Source organism: Lampetra planeri, chromosome 69 (genome assembly GCF_965212315.1).
Source record: "Lampetra planeri chromosome 69, kcLamPlan1.2.h2, whole genome shotgun sequence".
Lineage (NCBI taxonomy): Eukaryota > Metazoa > Chordata > Hyperoartia > Petromyzontiformes > Petromyzontidae > Lampetra > Lampetra planeri.
This window is the reverse complement of record NC_136174.1, coordinates 1,808,705-1,821,224: the sequence shown is the minus strand read 5'-3', so window position 1 is coordinate 1,821,224 and position 12,520 is coordinate 1,808,705. Positions and strand designations below refer to the sequence as shown.

Here is a 12,520-nt window from a genome sequence, read left to right as displayed (position 1 = left end):
TGTCGTTTGTGGCAGAGAGAAGCATTCCCCAAAATGTAAACGAAATCTAAAACGACTGGGACTGCGTGAGTCGCAGTGCTCACCGCTTGGTAGCCTCGTGCCGGTCTGTGCCAGTTTAGCGCCGCACTCTACAGCAGCCACCGGGTCACTGGACGTAGCGTTCCAGAAATGTCGCTTGATTTTGACAGACCAAGTATTTTCTGACCGTATTTATGTTTTCATCAAGATGCTCTCTACCGAATTTCTCGGACACTCAGCAACATTGCAGCCCCTCCTTGCACCATGTAAAACTAAAATTAAACTACTTTATATTGTTCCAAGTGAAGCCCACTGAGCTATGTAGCTCTTTTTCAGAGGCAACCTGGCCAAAAATGACAGCTCAACGAAGTGGCTTATCAGGTCTAAATGTATGGCAGCCAAATGCTCTAAACGCACCTTCCTAAACGTGGACAAAAAAACGGAGTACCCAGAGAAAAATCCATGCAACCATGGAGAGAGACATGTATACTGGATATATACAGGCATCAGGCACGGGTTCGAAACCACGACCTCCTGTATAGCAGGCAAGGCAGATAACATCTCGTGACTCCGGTGCCCTATCCATGTACCCACTACTCAGATAACCCCGCCCACTATTACGGTATCCCCGCCCACTACTCCAGTAGTCCCGCCCACTGTTCAGGTAGCCCCACCCACTACTCAGGTAGCCCAACCCACTACTTAGGTAGTCCTGCACACGTTTGAGCTCGTGAAGTCAGTTCCCTGCAGCCTTTGCTCCCCCAGCCTCCATCGCTGCACCGGGGCTACTGCCCACGGTACTGGAGGGGTTCGCGTGGAGCGGGGGGTGAGAGGGGACCCTCAGAGAGTGAGTGGAGTCTCTCCTGGTGACGTCTCTCACAGAAACAAGTGGGAGAGGACACGCGGGCGGTGGAGGAGAAGATGAGGGAGGCGGAGAAGTCCATAAGGCAGATGGAGGCCGCTCGCAGGGACGTGCAGGTACCGTGTCTGGGCCGGACTTGGTGACCCCTTGACTCCACCCTGAGTAGGGATTGTGATGGAGGACAACTCTATTCATTCACGTGGACTTCCATTGGCTCTAAACACATTGTGGGACTAAAGACACAACGGTTAATGCACCTCAATAATCAGGACGAGCAACGAGGTGGTTCTCATCTCCACGGAGAAACTCAATCAGTGGTGGAAATTCCACATTCCCATATCTCCAAACAACTTAACACTTCAACGAATGTTAACTATATTGGTCAGATAAGGTGTATCACACACAGACTGTACACCATCTTACTGAAACCAATCAGGCTTTAGGGTGGCCAGATGGCAGTATAGCAAGTTGTTTCATGATCCCCTCTCTTCATCCATACACATGTGGCATTCTCTCACATTCAAAACATTCATTTAAAGAGGAATTGGCCTAACTTCCCATATCATTAATGCTCTACTTGTTGAAGGCAAATTACAGATTTCCCTTCGCTTCATGTGAAGGTAAACAATGCATCGTCCTGATATCCTTGCACAATGGGAATGGCACAGACGCTAAATGTACTCATGATGGTATTTGATGATTTCATTGCCTCACAGCCCCCACCAGTTATGGCGAGTCGTGTTGGAGTGAAAATGCACAGCGGCGTTATCAGAGGCAGAGGAAGAAGGAGGCCTCAATGCTGCAGACTCGTATCACTGTCTAGACACCTTGGAGATGCACTCGGGTCACACTGATCTGAACGTCATTTCACAAAGGACCAGACATTTAATGAACAGAGGTGGCATTTCTTTATCTTTGCAGGGATCCATGACAGATGATAAGGCCTCAATCTCGGTCGGATTCACCCGCGCGAGAGCAGCGTTGGATGCGGAGGAGAAGGCGGCTTTAGAGCAAGCGGAGCAGAAAGGGCGCGAGCTGCTGTATCAGATCGAGAAGAAGATCGCTCACTACCAGCGCGAGATCAGCGAGCTCCAGGCAGCAGCCACTCGCCTGCAGGCCCTAGCACAGGAGAGGGACTCGCTCGCATTCCTGCAGGTGAGCAATGAGTCTACAGTGTCGCTATTGGCACAGAGCCCTCTCACCAGGAGCAGCAGAGGGAGGCTCCTGGGCTTGAGAACACAGCTCCACTCATGGACTCGCATCGCAGCTCCAGTAGCTGCCATGTGGAAGCCCAGCTCATATTTTCTCAGTTGAATTAATTATCTCTCCCGTCCTTTAACAGATTCCCATTATGTTTGAATCATTGTGAATATAAACTAAATGTTATTGGAAATGCACATTTTAAATCAACCATACAACAACAATGTGCACGGTATTTATGATTATCATCAGCCATAATCTATCCACTGATGGATGAAGGCCTCCCCAAGCCGTTGCCACATTTCTTGATGCCGCGATGCAACAATCCACCAGCTCCTGCTCATGAGCCGATGTCATCTCTGCTTCTTACTTTGTGGACCTCCTCTTGGATGCGCTACCTTCACTGTTCCGATTATGGAAGCTAAAATAAATACGAGGTCTCATACGCGTATTAATAACATTGTTGTGTATTCACCACCACTTCTGTAAGACCTGCCACGAGTGCATTGACGACAGAAATTAATCTCAACACTGATTAATATGAACTGGTTTCACTCTGAAATAGTTGCCCTGCAAATCAATGTTGGTCCTCATAGGGGTGGCGAGATGTTAACTACCTCGCCTGGTTTCCCGAAGGTCGGGGATTTGATCCCAACATTGACGTCCTTATACATTGGAGTTTTCATGTCTCTTTCCATGGTCTCATCGATTTTTCTCCGGGTCCTCCAGTTTTTCACACGTGCGTTTAGAGTATTGAGCTGCTATAAATTCCCACGTGATGAACCAATTCGGGAGCTATCATTTGTGGCCAGGTCGCTTCTGAAGAGCTCTATTGTTCAGTGGGCCTGACGTGGAAAAAATAAAAATAGTAGTTTATAGTTGACTTTCAACTAGTCTCACTGAAATATTTGCCGCGTAAGTCAGTGTTGGTGATCATGGGGTCATAAGCAAAGACTCTGGAGTTTATATTCCACCCACGGTGTTGCAGTGGGAACTCCACTGATCACAAGGGATTGGAGGTAGAGTAACAGTAACGCATCTCTCTCTCTCCCACAGGGGCACCTGGAGGAGACGCGCAGGTAAAAGACGACTTTCACTCACGACTCGACACACGACATGGGACTGAGTGTGGGGCGTGGGCAGTGAGACACTGGCTGTGTGGGGATGCTGTGTGTGGTGATGCTGTGTGATGGTGCCGTATGTGATGATGCTATGTGTGGTGATAGTAATTTTGTGTGGTGATAATGCTGTGTCTGGTGATGCTGTGTGATTATGCTATGGGTGGTGATGCTGTGTAATGAGGCTGTGTGGTGATGCTGTGTGGTGATGATGCTGTGTGATGAGGCTGTGTGTGGTGATGCTGTATGTGGTAATGCTGTGTGGTAATGCTGTGTGGTAATTCTGTGTGATTATGCTATGTGTGGTGATGCTGTGTTTTGATACCGTGCGTGGTGATGCTGTGTGTGGTAATAGTAATTCTGTGTGGTGATGCTGTAATTGTGAGGTGAGTGATGATGCTTTGTTTGATGAGTGCCTGTGAGATGGAGCTGTGATGATCCTGTGAATGACGATGCTCTGCGTGAGACAGTAGCCATGTCTGCTCTGCTTTCACAGGGCAGGGAGGGTTACAGCAGATCCACCCTCAGCTCCCAGCCAAGAGGACATTGCCTCGCTTAAAGTTCTGGAGACAATGGCAGTCAAACGCTTGTGTGAGTTCTTCAGTGTGAAACATGGGTGATGGGGCCATCTTGACAATAAATTATCCTCGTGTGTGTGCACGAGGTCGACTTAGCCTCAAATAATTACCTGGAGTTTTATAAACATCACCACTAGGGAGACAAAGGCGGCCAGGCGTCGTGCTGGCCACCCACCTCGTGTGCCATGCCAGTCCTAATAGAGAGACACGGACAGCACTTGTCCCAATAGTCTGTGAAGGCTACACAGAGGATCTCTGTCTTTGTTCACAGTCCATTCCAGGACCCTACTGAACAGAGCCATGAAACTCAGTGTGGTGTTCTTGTGTAAAAGATCAGCATGAGTCAGGGGTAATTGTGATGTTGAGATGCAGTGTGTGCCTGTGAATGTGTCTGTGCATTTGTGCATGGGGGGAGCGGTGGCATAGTGGTTAGCACACTGCATTGCGAATCCAGTTACCTGGGTTTGATTACCCGCCATTGCTAACATCAGTGGCAGGTGATATCTGATTCAGTCCTGGGTCTTTGCTAGGCAATTTCATCCTCAAATACGTTCCCCATGCTGGTAATGGTCATAATGATGGTGATAGTGGTCGTGATGAGGATGGTGGTAATGATGCTGATCTTCTTGGTTCTTTTGGTCAAGTCACGTAGAATGGAAATAATAAAAATAAAACTTAATAAAATACAATTCTCACGACGTTTCGGCCACAGCGCAAGCAGCCGTCCTCAGGTGAAGAACAGGGCTGTCGGAAAGACAGCGTCTGAATGAAACACCACCAGGCTTGGCAGCGTATATTTACGCTGCTGGGTTAGAGGAGGAAGGGCACCTTGACAAATGAATTTGCATATCAACAGAGAATTTAGCATATTTATGGAAAATGCAGATATGGGATTAGTCACTACTTGTGGAATGTGTAGGTGAAGGGGGGGGGGGTCTCAAATATTATGCTCGTGTATTATGTAGGATTAGCAGTAATAAAGGGAGGAAGTAGTATTATCAGTAAAAAAGGGAAGAAATTTTAATAGTAAGGAGCTGCAGCAGCCAAAACACCACGTAAAAAAAACTAAAATATAAACTACATCAATATCATAAATTGACTCAATATACTCTCCAATAAGCTGAGCTACTAACAGTAAGTCATACATTACAATTCTACGTCGCAAAAAAAATTATAATATGCCTCCAGCTAAACTTTTTCTTACATCACACGGATATACCCCGTACTATATACTGCCATAGAGAAACCCAACATTAAATTATACACTGCATTACTTTACACCACCCTATACCTTAGACTATACATTGTAATATTACACTATGTATTATTCTACCCACCCTACTGTATACCACACTGCTGTATATTCACTATACAATTACGATTCTATATATTACCTTATACATTATATTAAGCATTACACTTTTATACTATTTTTTATTATACAATCTGCTATACACTATACCATTGACCGTCGCGTGAAAGGTACTAAGAGGAAGCAACGAAATATGTCAATGAAATATGTCAGAGTGGTGAAAGGAGACTTGCAGTGGAACAAAGACTCCATTCCCTGCGATAGTTTACTGCGATAGTGATGTTGATGTTCGTAGTGTTGATGATGGTGGTGATGTTAATGTTGTTGTCATTGATTATATTGATGGTGAGGATGCTTGGTGATGGTGATGATGATGGAGGTGATGGTGGATGATGGTGATGTTGATGGTGTCTAATGGTGATAACGATGTTTTGTAGTGATGTTTTCATCGCTGTTGTCACAGACGGATGCTCACCGACTCTGGACACAAACTCGGCTAATCACAAACTCCAGATCTCCTCGGATCTCAGGACGATGACGCGGACCGGTGACTCCCAGGGTTGCCCCGATCACCCACACCGGTTTAATGGCTGGTCACAAGCCCTGTGCTGTGAGAGCTTCTCGTCGGGCCACCACTACTGGAAGGTGGACGTGGGGGACACGAGGTGGTGGCGGGTTGGTGTCGCGTACGGGACGATCCCACGGAAAGGGGGTGGTGCTGCACAGTGGCTGGGAGGGAGTGACGCATCCTGGTGTTTAGAGAAATTTGACGACAGCTTCTCAGTGCTTCATGGTGGAGTGAAGACTGCACTGTTGGTGAGGGGGGCCCCCTCTCCCCGCAGAATCGGGCTTCACCTGCACTGGGAGGGGGGGCTCCTGGCGTTTTACCGCGCCGACTCCATGGAGGTGATCCACGAGGTTCGGCAGAGATTCTTGCAGCCTCTCTACCCTGGGATGTGGGTGCAGTATTGTAATGATCGATTGGAGATCGTGGATCTGAGTCGTGCATCCTGAGGATGAGGAGAGATAGAAACCCAATAAACGGTGAAGAGGGGGATGGTGAGGAGAGGGTGAAGTGAGGGTGAGGGGAAGGTGGAAGGAGGGTGAGGTTAGATTCAAGTTCAAGTTTCATGTATTAGGTGTAGCCCTGTGAGCCATTCGGCTCTTGAATCGGGTGCAACCGCAACAAACAAAAAACAAACAAAATTCACAAAAAACATCTTAAAGTGAATATGTGACTGAGTGCAAACAGAAATCCGAGAAAAGACAGCAAACATTGCAGAATAAAATCACCGTACACCAACGCTGTGTGCAAAAATCCCAGTGGGATGCAAGTCAAATAACCAACAACAACCGCAAGACAACTTAGATTAAGACCATCAGTCTAACTTTGTACTACAACAAACAAACATGGCTAAACCAATAAACTTTTCGAAATCACCAAAATAAAGCCATGAAAGCAATGAAACAGTGATCATGGGAACTGTGACGGAATTTTCACAATAAACGGCATAAACAACATGTAACCCAATCAACGGTGGAGAAGCGGGATGGTGAGGAGAGGGTGAAGTGAGAGTGAGGGGAAGGTGGAACGGAGGGTGAGGTTAGGTGAGGGTGAGGGGAGGGTGAGGTGAAAATTGAGGGAAGGGAGAGGTGAGCATGGAGGGGTAGGGTGAGGGGGGAGGGTGATGTTCAGGTTGGCGGACATGAGCGATGTCGCCGGTGCAGTTCAAATCTCAGGTTCGTGTGTCCGCTCCTTTGCCTGCAGTGAGCGCTCACGTCACCACGCCTCCTCATCCCTGCGATTCACCATCAGCACCATCGTCACCATCACCAACATCATCATCACCCCATCATCATCACTATCAACAACAACAACCGCCATTCGCTACTAAGTGGCGGTGACGTCAGCACGACGCTTGTGCCAGGCCGTGTGCACCTTGAGGCCACGTGAAGTGTCGAACGCTCGCTGGCAGGAGGTCACGGCGCAGACCCAGATGCCACGGGTCGACTGACTGAGACGACTGGCTGATGCACTGTTGTATCTATGCCCCTTTTTCCAAAAATTAATATTAAGAATAATTAGGCCAAAAATATATATATTTTTTAAATAAATAATGAAAACAACCCGCTAACCCTCGCAGGCCACACCAGGCATTACAAAAAAACGTGGAAGGCCATTAAACGGCAAGACTTCGGAGCACAGAGAGGTCAGACTATCCAGAGATATCCAGATGGACGAAAGGTCGATGGCCTAACCTTCACAAGACGTCTGGAGATGCACGGATAACGTGCACAGCAGAGAAAAACAACTGTTGCAACTCGCGTTTTCTTTAACGTTTTCCTTAACGAAAAGTAGAAACTTAACAAAAAGAATCAACCAACCCTATAAGACTGCAGCCTACAATAGGGGCTTTTTATTAGTAATTCCCTTATTTTACTCGTATTCACCGCATATATATTATTTTGTATTGTATGTTTCTATCTACATGACCTTACCAAAAACTAAAGAATACGAACTCCAGCAGTCAAGAAAGCTTAAGTGGAAACTTAGTTACACTTAACCTCAGGACATTAAAATATAACTCGAGTAAAACAGTGCAATCTCTGTATACAGATGGACAACAAACGTCAGGACCTCCCCGCCACCTTTGTCTTCCAACGGTTTGGCACAAACACGCGTGCCATGAAATACGCATGGTGGGGTCTGGCCTCGGGATGACCCACTCAGAGGGAGTGGGGGGTCAGGGCGGTCGCGAGGAGGGGTCGGGAGGGTGTCTGTTTTTTTTTATGTTGTTTCTCTCGCAAGAGATGCGCAAGGAGGGGTCAAAGGGTCGCGAAGGGGGGGTCTGTGCCTGACACTCCTAGCGTCTATTTTTTTCACGTTTTTGAGTTTTAAGCACAACGCACAAACGCGCAGAAGTCTGTGTGCAGTCTGGTTCGAGTCGCGCTCAGTCTCGTGACTCGGCTTGCGACGCAGCGTTGCGAGGGAGGCTGAGTTGGGGCGCATTGTGCCTCGAGGAGAGATGGGAAGAGGAGGGGTCGTTAGAGTCGCAGAATGTCTGAGTTCAGCCTGGGTCGAGGCTGGGTTTTCGCCGTGCTCCGGCTGGCGGTGCCGTCGTGAGGGAGCAAACACCGATACTGATGGCCGGCGTCGCTTCTTGCAGAACGAAGTGGCGAGGTGTGGTTAAGTGCGAGTGAAGCTTGCGAAATTCCAGCTATCACTCTCGTGAGAGAACCTGAACCAACGAAACCCCTGAAGTGAGGGCGGGAGAGGAATCAGCGAGTGCCCGTACGAAGCTGTCAGCTGCACGCCAAAGGTGAAAGCAAGGAGAGAGGACGGAAGCTCGCTCATCACCACCAACGGAGGAGCGCCACCATAATCTCAGCATCTCAACACCATCACCACCAACATAGAAGACTCAAGAAAATCAGCAAGTATGACGGGGCTCGCTTAATAGCGAGCCGTCGAGGTGCGAGTGAAACTGATGGAGATTTCAGTTATCATTCTCGAGCAATAGCGAAGACACTCAACGTCAACCCAACGTCAACCCAGCAACGAACGAGAGCATCGTTCATCGCCAGAGTGCTCCAAGCCGGTGAGCGTGCACAGCCGCGTCGTCCAGAGCCTGAGCCAACGCAGCCCTGAAGTAAGGGCGGGCGTCCGTGTGAAGCTGGCAGCGATCAAGGAGAAAGCACGGAGAAAATGAGGAAGAGGAGAGCGCCATCGAATGCGCCGTGTGTTTAATACACACACATATCGTCCAGCGGTGGCGGAGCTGCGCGCTATCCGACGACGGAATCATCGCGCGCCACGATGGCGAGCATCGTGCCGACGCCACTCATCTAGCAGTGGAGAGAGAGAGCGCACGAGCAGAGACACGCCCGAGCAGGATGGGCTCGCTGCGGCCACGCCCAAGCAAGAGGGAACCTCTCTGGCCGCTGGTTGTATCCCCTCCCCCACCCCCGCAAGCTAACGACACAACTCCCGGCTCTAAAAAAATAATAATTAATTTTACAAGGCGACAACGCACACACAACACGCACACGTATAAGACTTTGAAAAAGTTATCTTTGTGTTTCAAAAAGGGTTGCCATTTCAAGGTGGTGCGTTCAATATCAACTGATCGTGCAAAGCAGTTGCTGCCGTCGAGTTACATGAATAAGAAATGTTTTAGTCATTCATTTTCGTTAATTGCATAATCTTGCTGATGAATCTATTGACGTATGCTTTCGCCTTTGCATATTAGAGTGTCATATGTTTGTTTAGAATTAAAATTGCTTAAAACAGAAGTATGTTGAGTGTTTCTTTCCAAGTCCATGCAAAACTGTCTTATTTATAAGAACTGTATCCTGCGTGGAGATATGAATTTGGAGACGTAACATAATATAAACACACTAAGATAATCAATAAATGTTTAATCAAAGATAATCGTTTTATCCTGATTGATACAACTGTAATAAACGACTGGACCACGATGTCTGGCTCAGTGTCCTTTATTATTCGGTTCGTGCTGTACACCCACACGGCTGTCTTTACTCTGTAGCTTCTCCACGGTGCTGACTCCAATGTCGGCCCGATCCACAACAGCAGCTCCGCTGCTGTTTCTCTCACACAGCCCCCCTTGGCTGTACTCGCTGCTGCTCTTCTCTCTCTCTCTCCTCCGCAGCTCCTCCTGGCAGCCACACCGCTGCCTCTAACAAGCAGCCCCCTCTCTCTCTCTCTCCGCAGCTCCTCCTGGCAGCCACACCGCTGCCTCTAACACGCAGCCCTCCTGGCTGTCTCCTCCGCAGCTGCACACCACTCCGCAGCTTCCTCTTATCTTCGGGGTTGGCTCCCGATGGCCGTCGGCGCCCCCCCTCTCCACACTTGCCCGCGTGGCCTCACTCTTTTCCGCTCACACCCCGACTCCTTCCCCTTCCGGTTTACCCGCTTAAGGCCCCGAACCTTCCCCCCACGTCACATGACTCCACCCCCCGTGACGTCACCTCCGGAAGGTCGCTTACGCCCGCATTACACCACTCTGGATAACGAAGCTAAGCCTAAATATCATAACTGCACACATTAACATAATTGCAAGCATTCGCATAAATTAATACGATTATCTCAGTGATTATCATAATTTATGCATATAATTATATACATTAGCATACTTTATGTGAATTACGCATTTTTTTAAATTTGAATAATTTTTTTTATTTTTATAAAAATTTCATAACCCGACATATACAACAGCACCACCTGTGCCCCCTACTGTACCAACTTGCTGTGCTTTAGCCACCCGGCGCTCCACTTGTTGTTGTGAGCGTCACTCCTCCGCCCTCCGTTGTTCTTGGAGGGCGACTGCCTCCAACTGCCCAGTAACGTCCTTCACGAGCCTCCTCCACCACATCACTCCATCTCTTCTTTAGCCCGTGCCGCACCCGTTTAGCCCCCTCGATCCGGCCGAACAAAAGCTGTTTAGGCATGCGGTGGCTGGGGCAGGCGGTCTACATGGCCCAGCCAACGCAGCCTTGCCTGCCGGAGGAGCTCACCGATGGGGTCTTGTCCAGATCTTTCATAGATTTGTGAGCTCCTCACACAATCCAGCCTGGTTAAACCCAGGATGGATCGTAGGCAGGCCAGCCTAAATATTTACAATTGGCGAAGATGCTCCATTAGGGGGGTCCACGTTTCGCAAGCATAGAGAAGGAAGGGAATGACTGTGGCCGAGAAGACCTGAAGCTTCGTGCAAAGCGAGAGACGCCACCTTCGTTGGTCGTAATATGCATCATGAGGGAAATGTGAGCATGAGGAAGACGACGTTTTTGCCACCCAATGGTGTGCAATGTACTGATTGTCTATGAAAAGACGCCGCATCTCATGATGCGTATGACGACAAAAAATCCGCAGACTACCTGCTGGATCTACTCTCTGTTTCAAAGAACAAATTTGACCTAAGGTCTTCGCTCATTTACCAGCTTCACATTCCCTATTGCTGTACAAATACTGGAGCAAGGGCCTTTGATATTAAAGCCCCCAGGGTCTGGAATGCTATTTCCAATAAACTGCAACTTGAATCACTACCTATGAGATCTTCACTCAAAACTGCTCTAGAGGAGTTGTACAACCCTAGCTGCCACTGCTATTCAGTGGCCTAAAATCAAATGTATCGCTCCGGATGACCGCTGCAAAGTAACATCTTGTGTTTTGATTATAGTGTGCTAATCTTTAAAGATACATTGAAAAAATTTTATATTCCTACTGATACTCCTGCTGTTATGCAGTGACTCATGCAGCCAGCTATGGTTGCAAAGTTTGCTCGTACATGTTATGTGTATCGTTTATTGTTAAATTGGAATCACAGTTCCTATGATCACTGTTACATTGTTTTTGGAGCTTTATTTTGGTGATTTCGAAAAGGTTCTGGTTTAGCCATATTTGTTTGTTGTAGTAAAGAGTTATACTGATAATCTAAATCGTCTCATGGTTGTTATTGTTTGACTTTAATCCCACTGGGATTTTTGCACACAGCATTGATATGCGGTGCTTTATCTGGAAGACTTTGCTGTTTTTTCCTGGATTTTTCTGTTGCACGTAGTCACTTTAAGATGTTTTCTTGTTCATGTTTTTGTTTGTTGCGGTTGCACCCGATCAAGAGCCGAATGGCTCGCAGGGCTATACCTAATAAATGAACTGAACTGAAGTTAGCTCCCACACAGCGTTACGCAACCAATGAAAAGATAATGCCGCTTGACTGATTCGGAGTGAGACCTCTGCTGTTAAACCGGAGCCGGTCATGAGCACACTGCCCAGGTATAGGAAACTCTACACTCTCTCCACAACTGCCCCATCACTAATTGGGAGTTGTGGGGGTGGAGTGTCCGTTGGTACAAAATGCCCAGGCATGTGATTAGTTTTGGTGGGGCTGATGGTAAGATCCCAACTCCTGGTGGCAAGTTCCAGGTTCAGCAGCAGCGCCTCCAACTCCTCCTCTGAGTGAGCAGCATTCACCAGATCATTGGCATACGTAACATGATTGAGCAATAGGGAGCCATCCCTTGACCGCACCCGGGCATCGATCAGCCTCCCATTATATCTGGACCAGATGGGAATTCCTCCGGTACAGCTATTGAAGGCTTCAAGAACTACGTGGTCAAAATAGATGTTAAATAATGTGGGAGCAAGAGGACATCCCTGTCGCATCCCAAGGTGTACAGGAAATGGCTCTGACTCCCGGCCACGTAGTTTTCCCGGGCCCGCTCACCATCATGAAGGTCCTTAATGATCATGAGCAGAGGGTCTGGGACTCCGAAAGCACGAAGAACAACCGAGAGCCTACTGATGGTATCATAGGCCTTGACCAGGTCAATAAAGCAGAGTTGTAGGTCTTGTTGGAATTCCCTACACCTCTGCTGTAGCAGACGGACAGAAAATATGGCATGTGCAGGA

General features: G+C 48.0%; 2 protein-coding genes across 3 annotated transcripts in view; one reads left to right on the top strand and one right to left on the bottom strand.

The window, feature by feature from the left end:
• Nucleotides 1-12,520, bottom strand: part of LOC144737446 (E3 ubiquitin/ISG15 ligase TRIM25-like) — a 227,628-nt gene that overhangs the window by 36,445 nt on the left and 178,663 nt on the right. The gene's annotated exons all lie outside the window — the stretch shown is intronic.
• The window catches only part of LOC144737456 (E3 ubiquitin/ISG15 ligase TRIM25-like), a 63,102-nt gene that overhangs the window by 1,974 nt on the left and 48,608 nt on the right, over nt 1-12,520 (top strand). Inside the window, exons 2-6 of one of the 2 annotated variants that reach the window (XM_078620170.1) lie at nt 901-996; nt 1,802-2,035; nt 3,137-3,159; nt 3,695-3,789; nt 5,552-11,547. The exons of the other annotated variant lie outside the window; for it this stretch is intronic. Coding sequence (XP_078476296.1) covers nt 901-996; nt 1,802-2,035; nt 3,137-3,159; nt 3,695-3,789; nt 5,552-6,102 — 999 coding nt within the window. The 3' untranslated portion in view covers nt 6,103-11,547. Of the gene's footprint in view, nt 1-900; nt 997-1,801; nt 2,036-3,136; nt 3,160-3,694; nt 3,790-5,551; nt 11,548-12,520 lie in introns of those variants that run through there. 2 annotated transcript variants of the gene reach the window in all.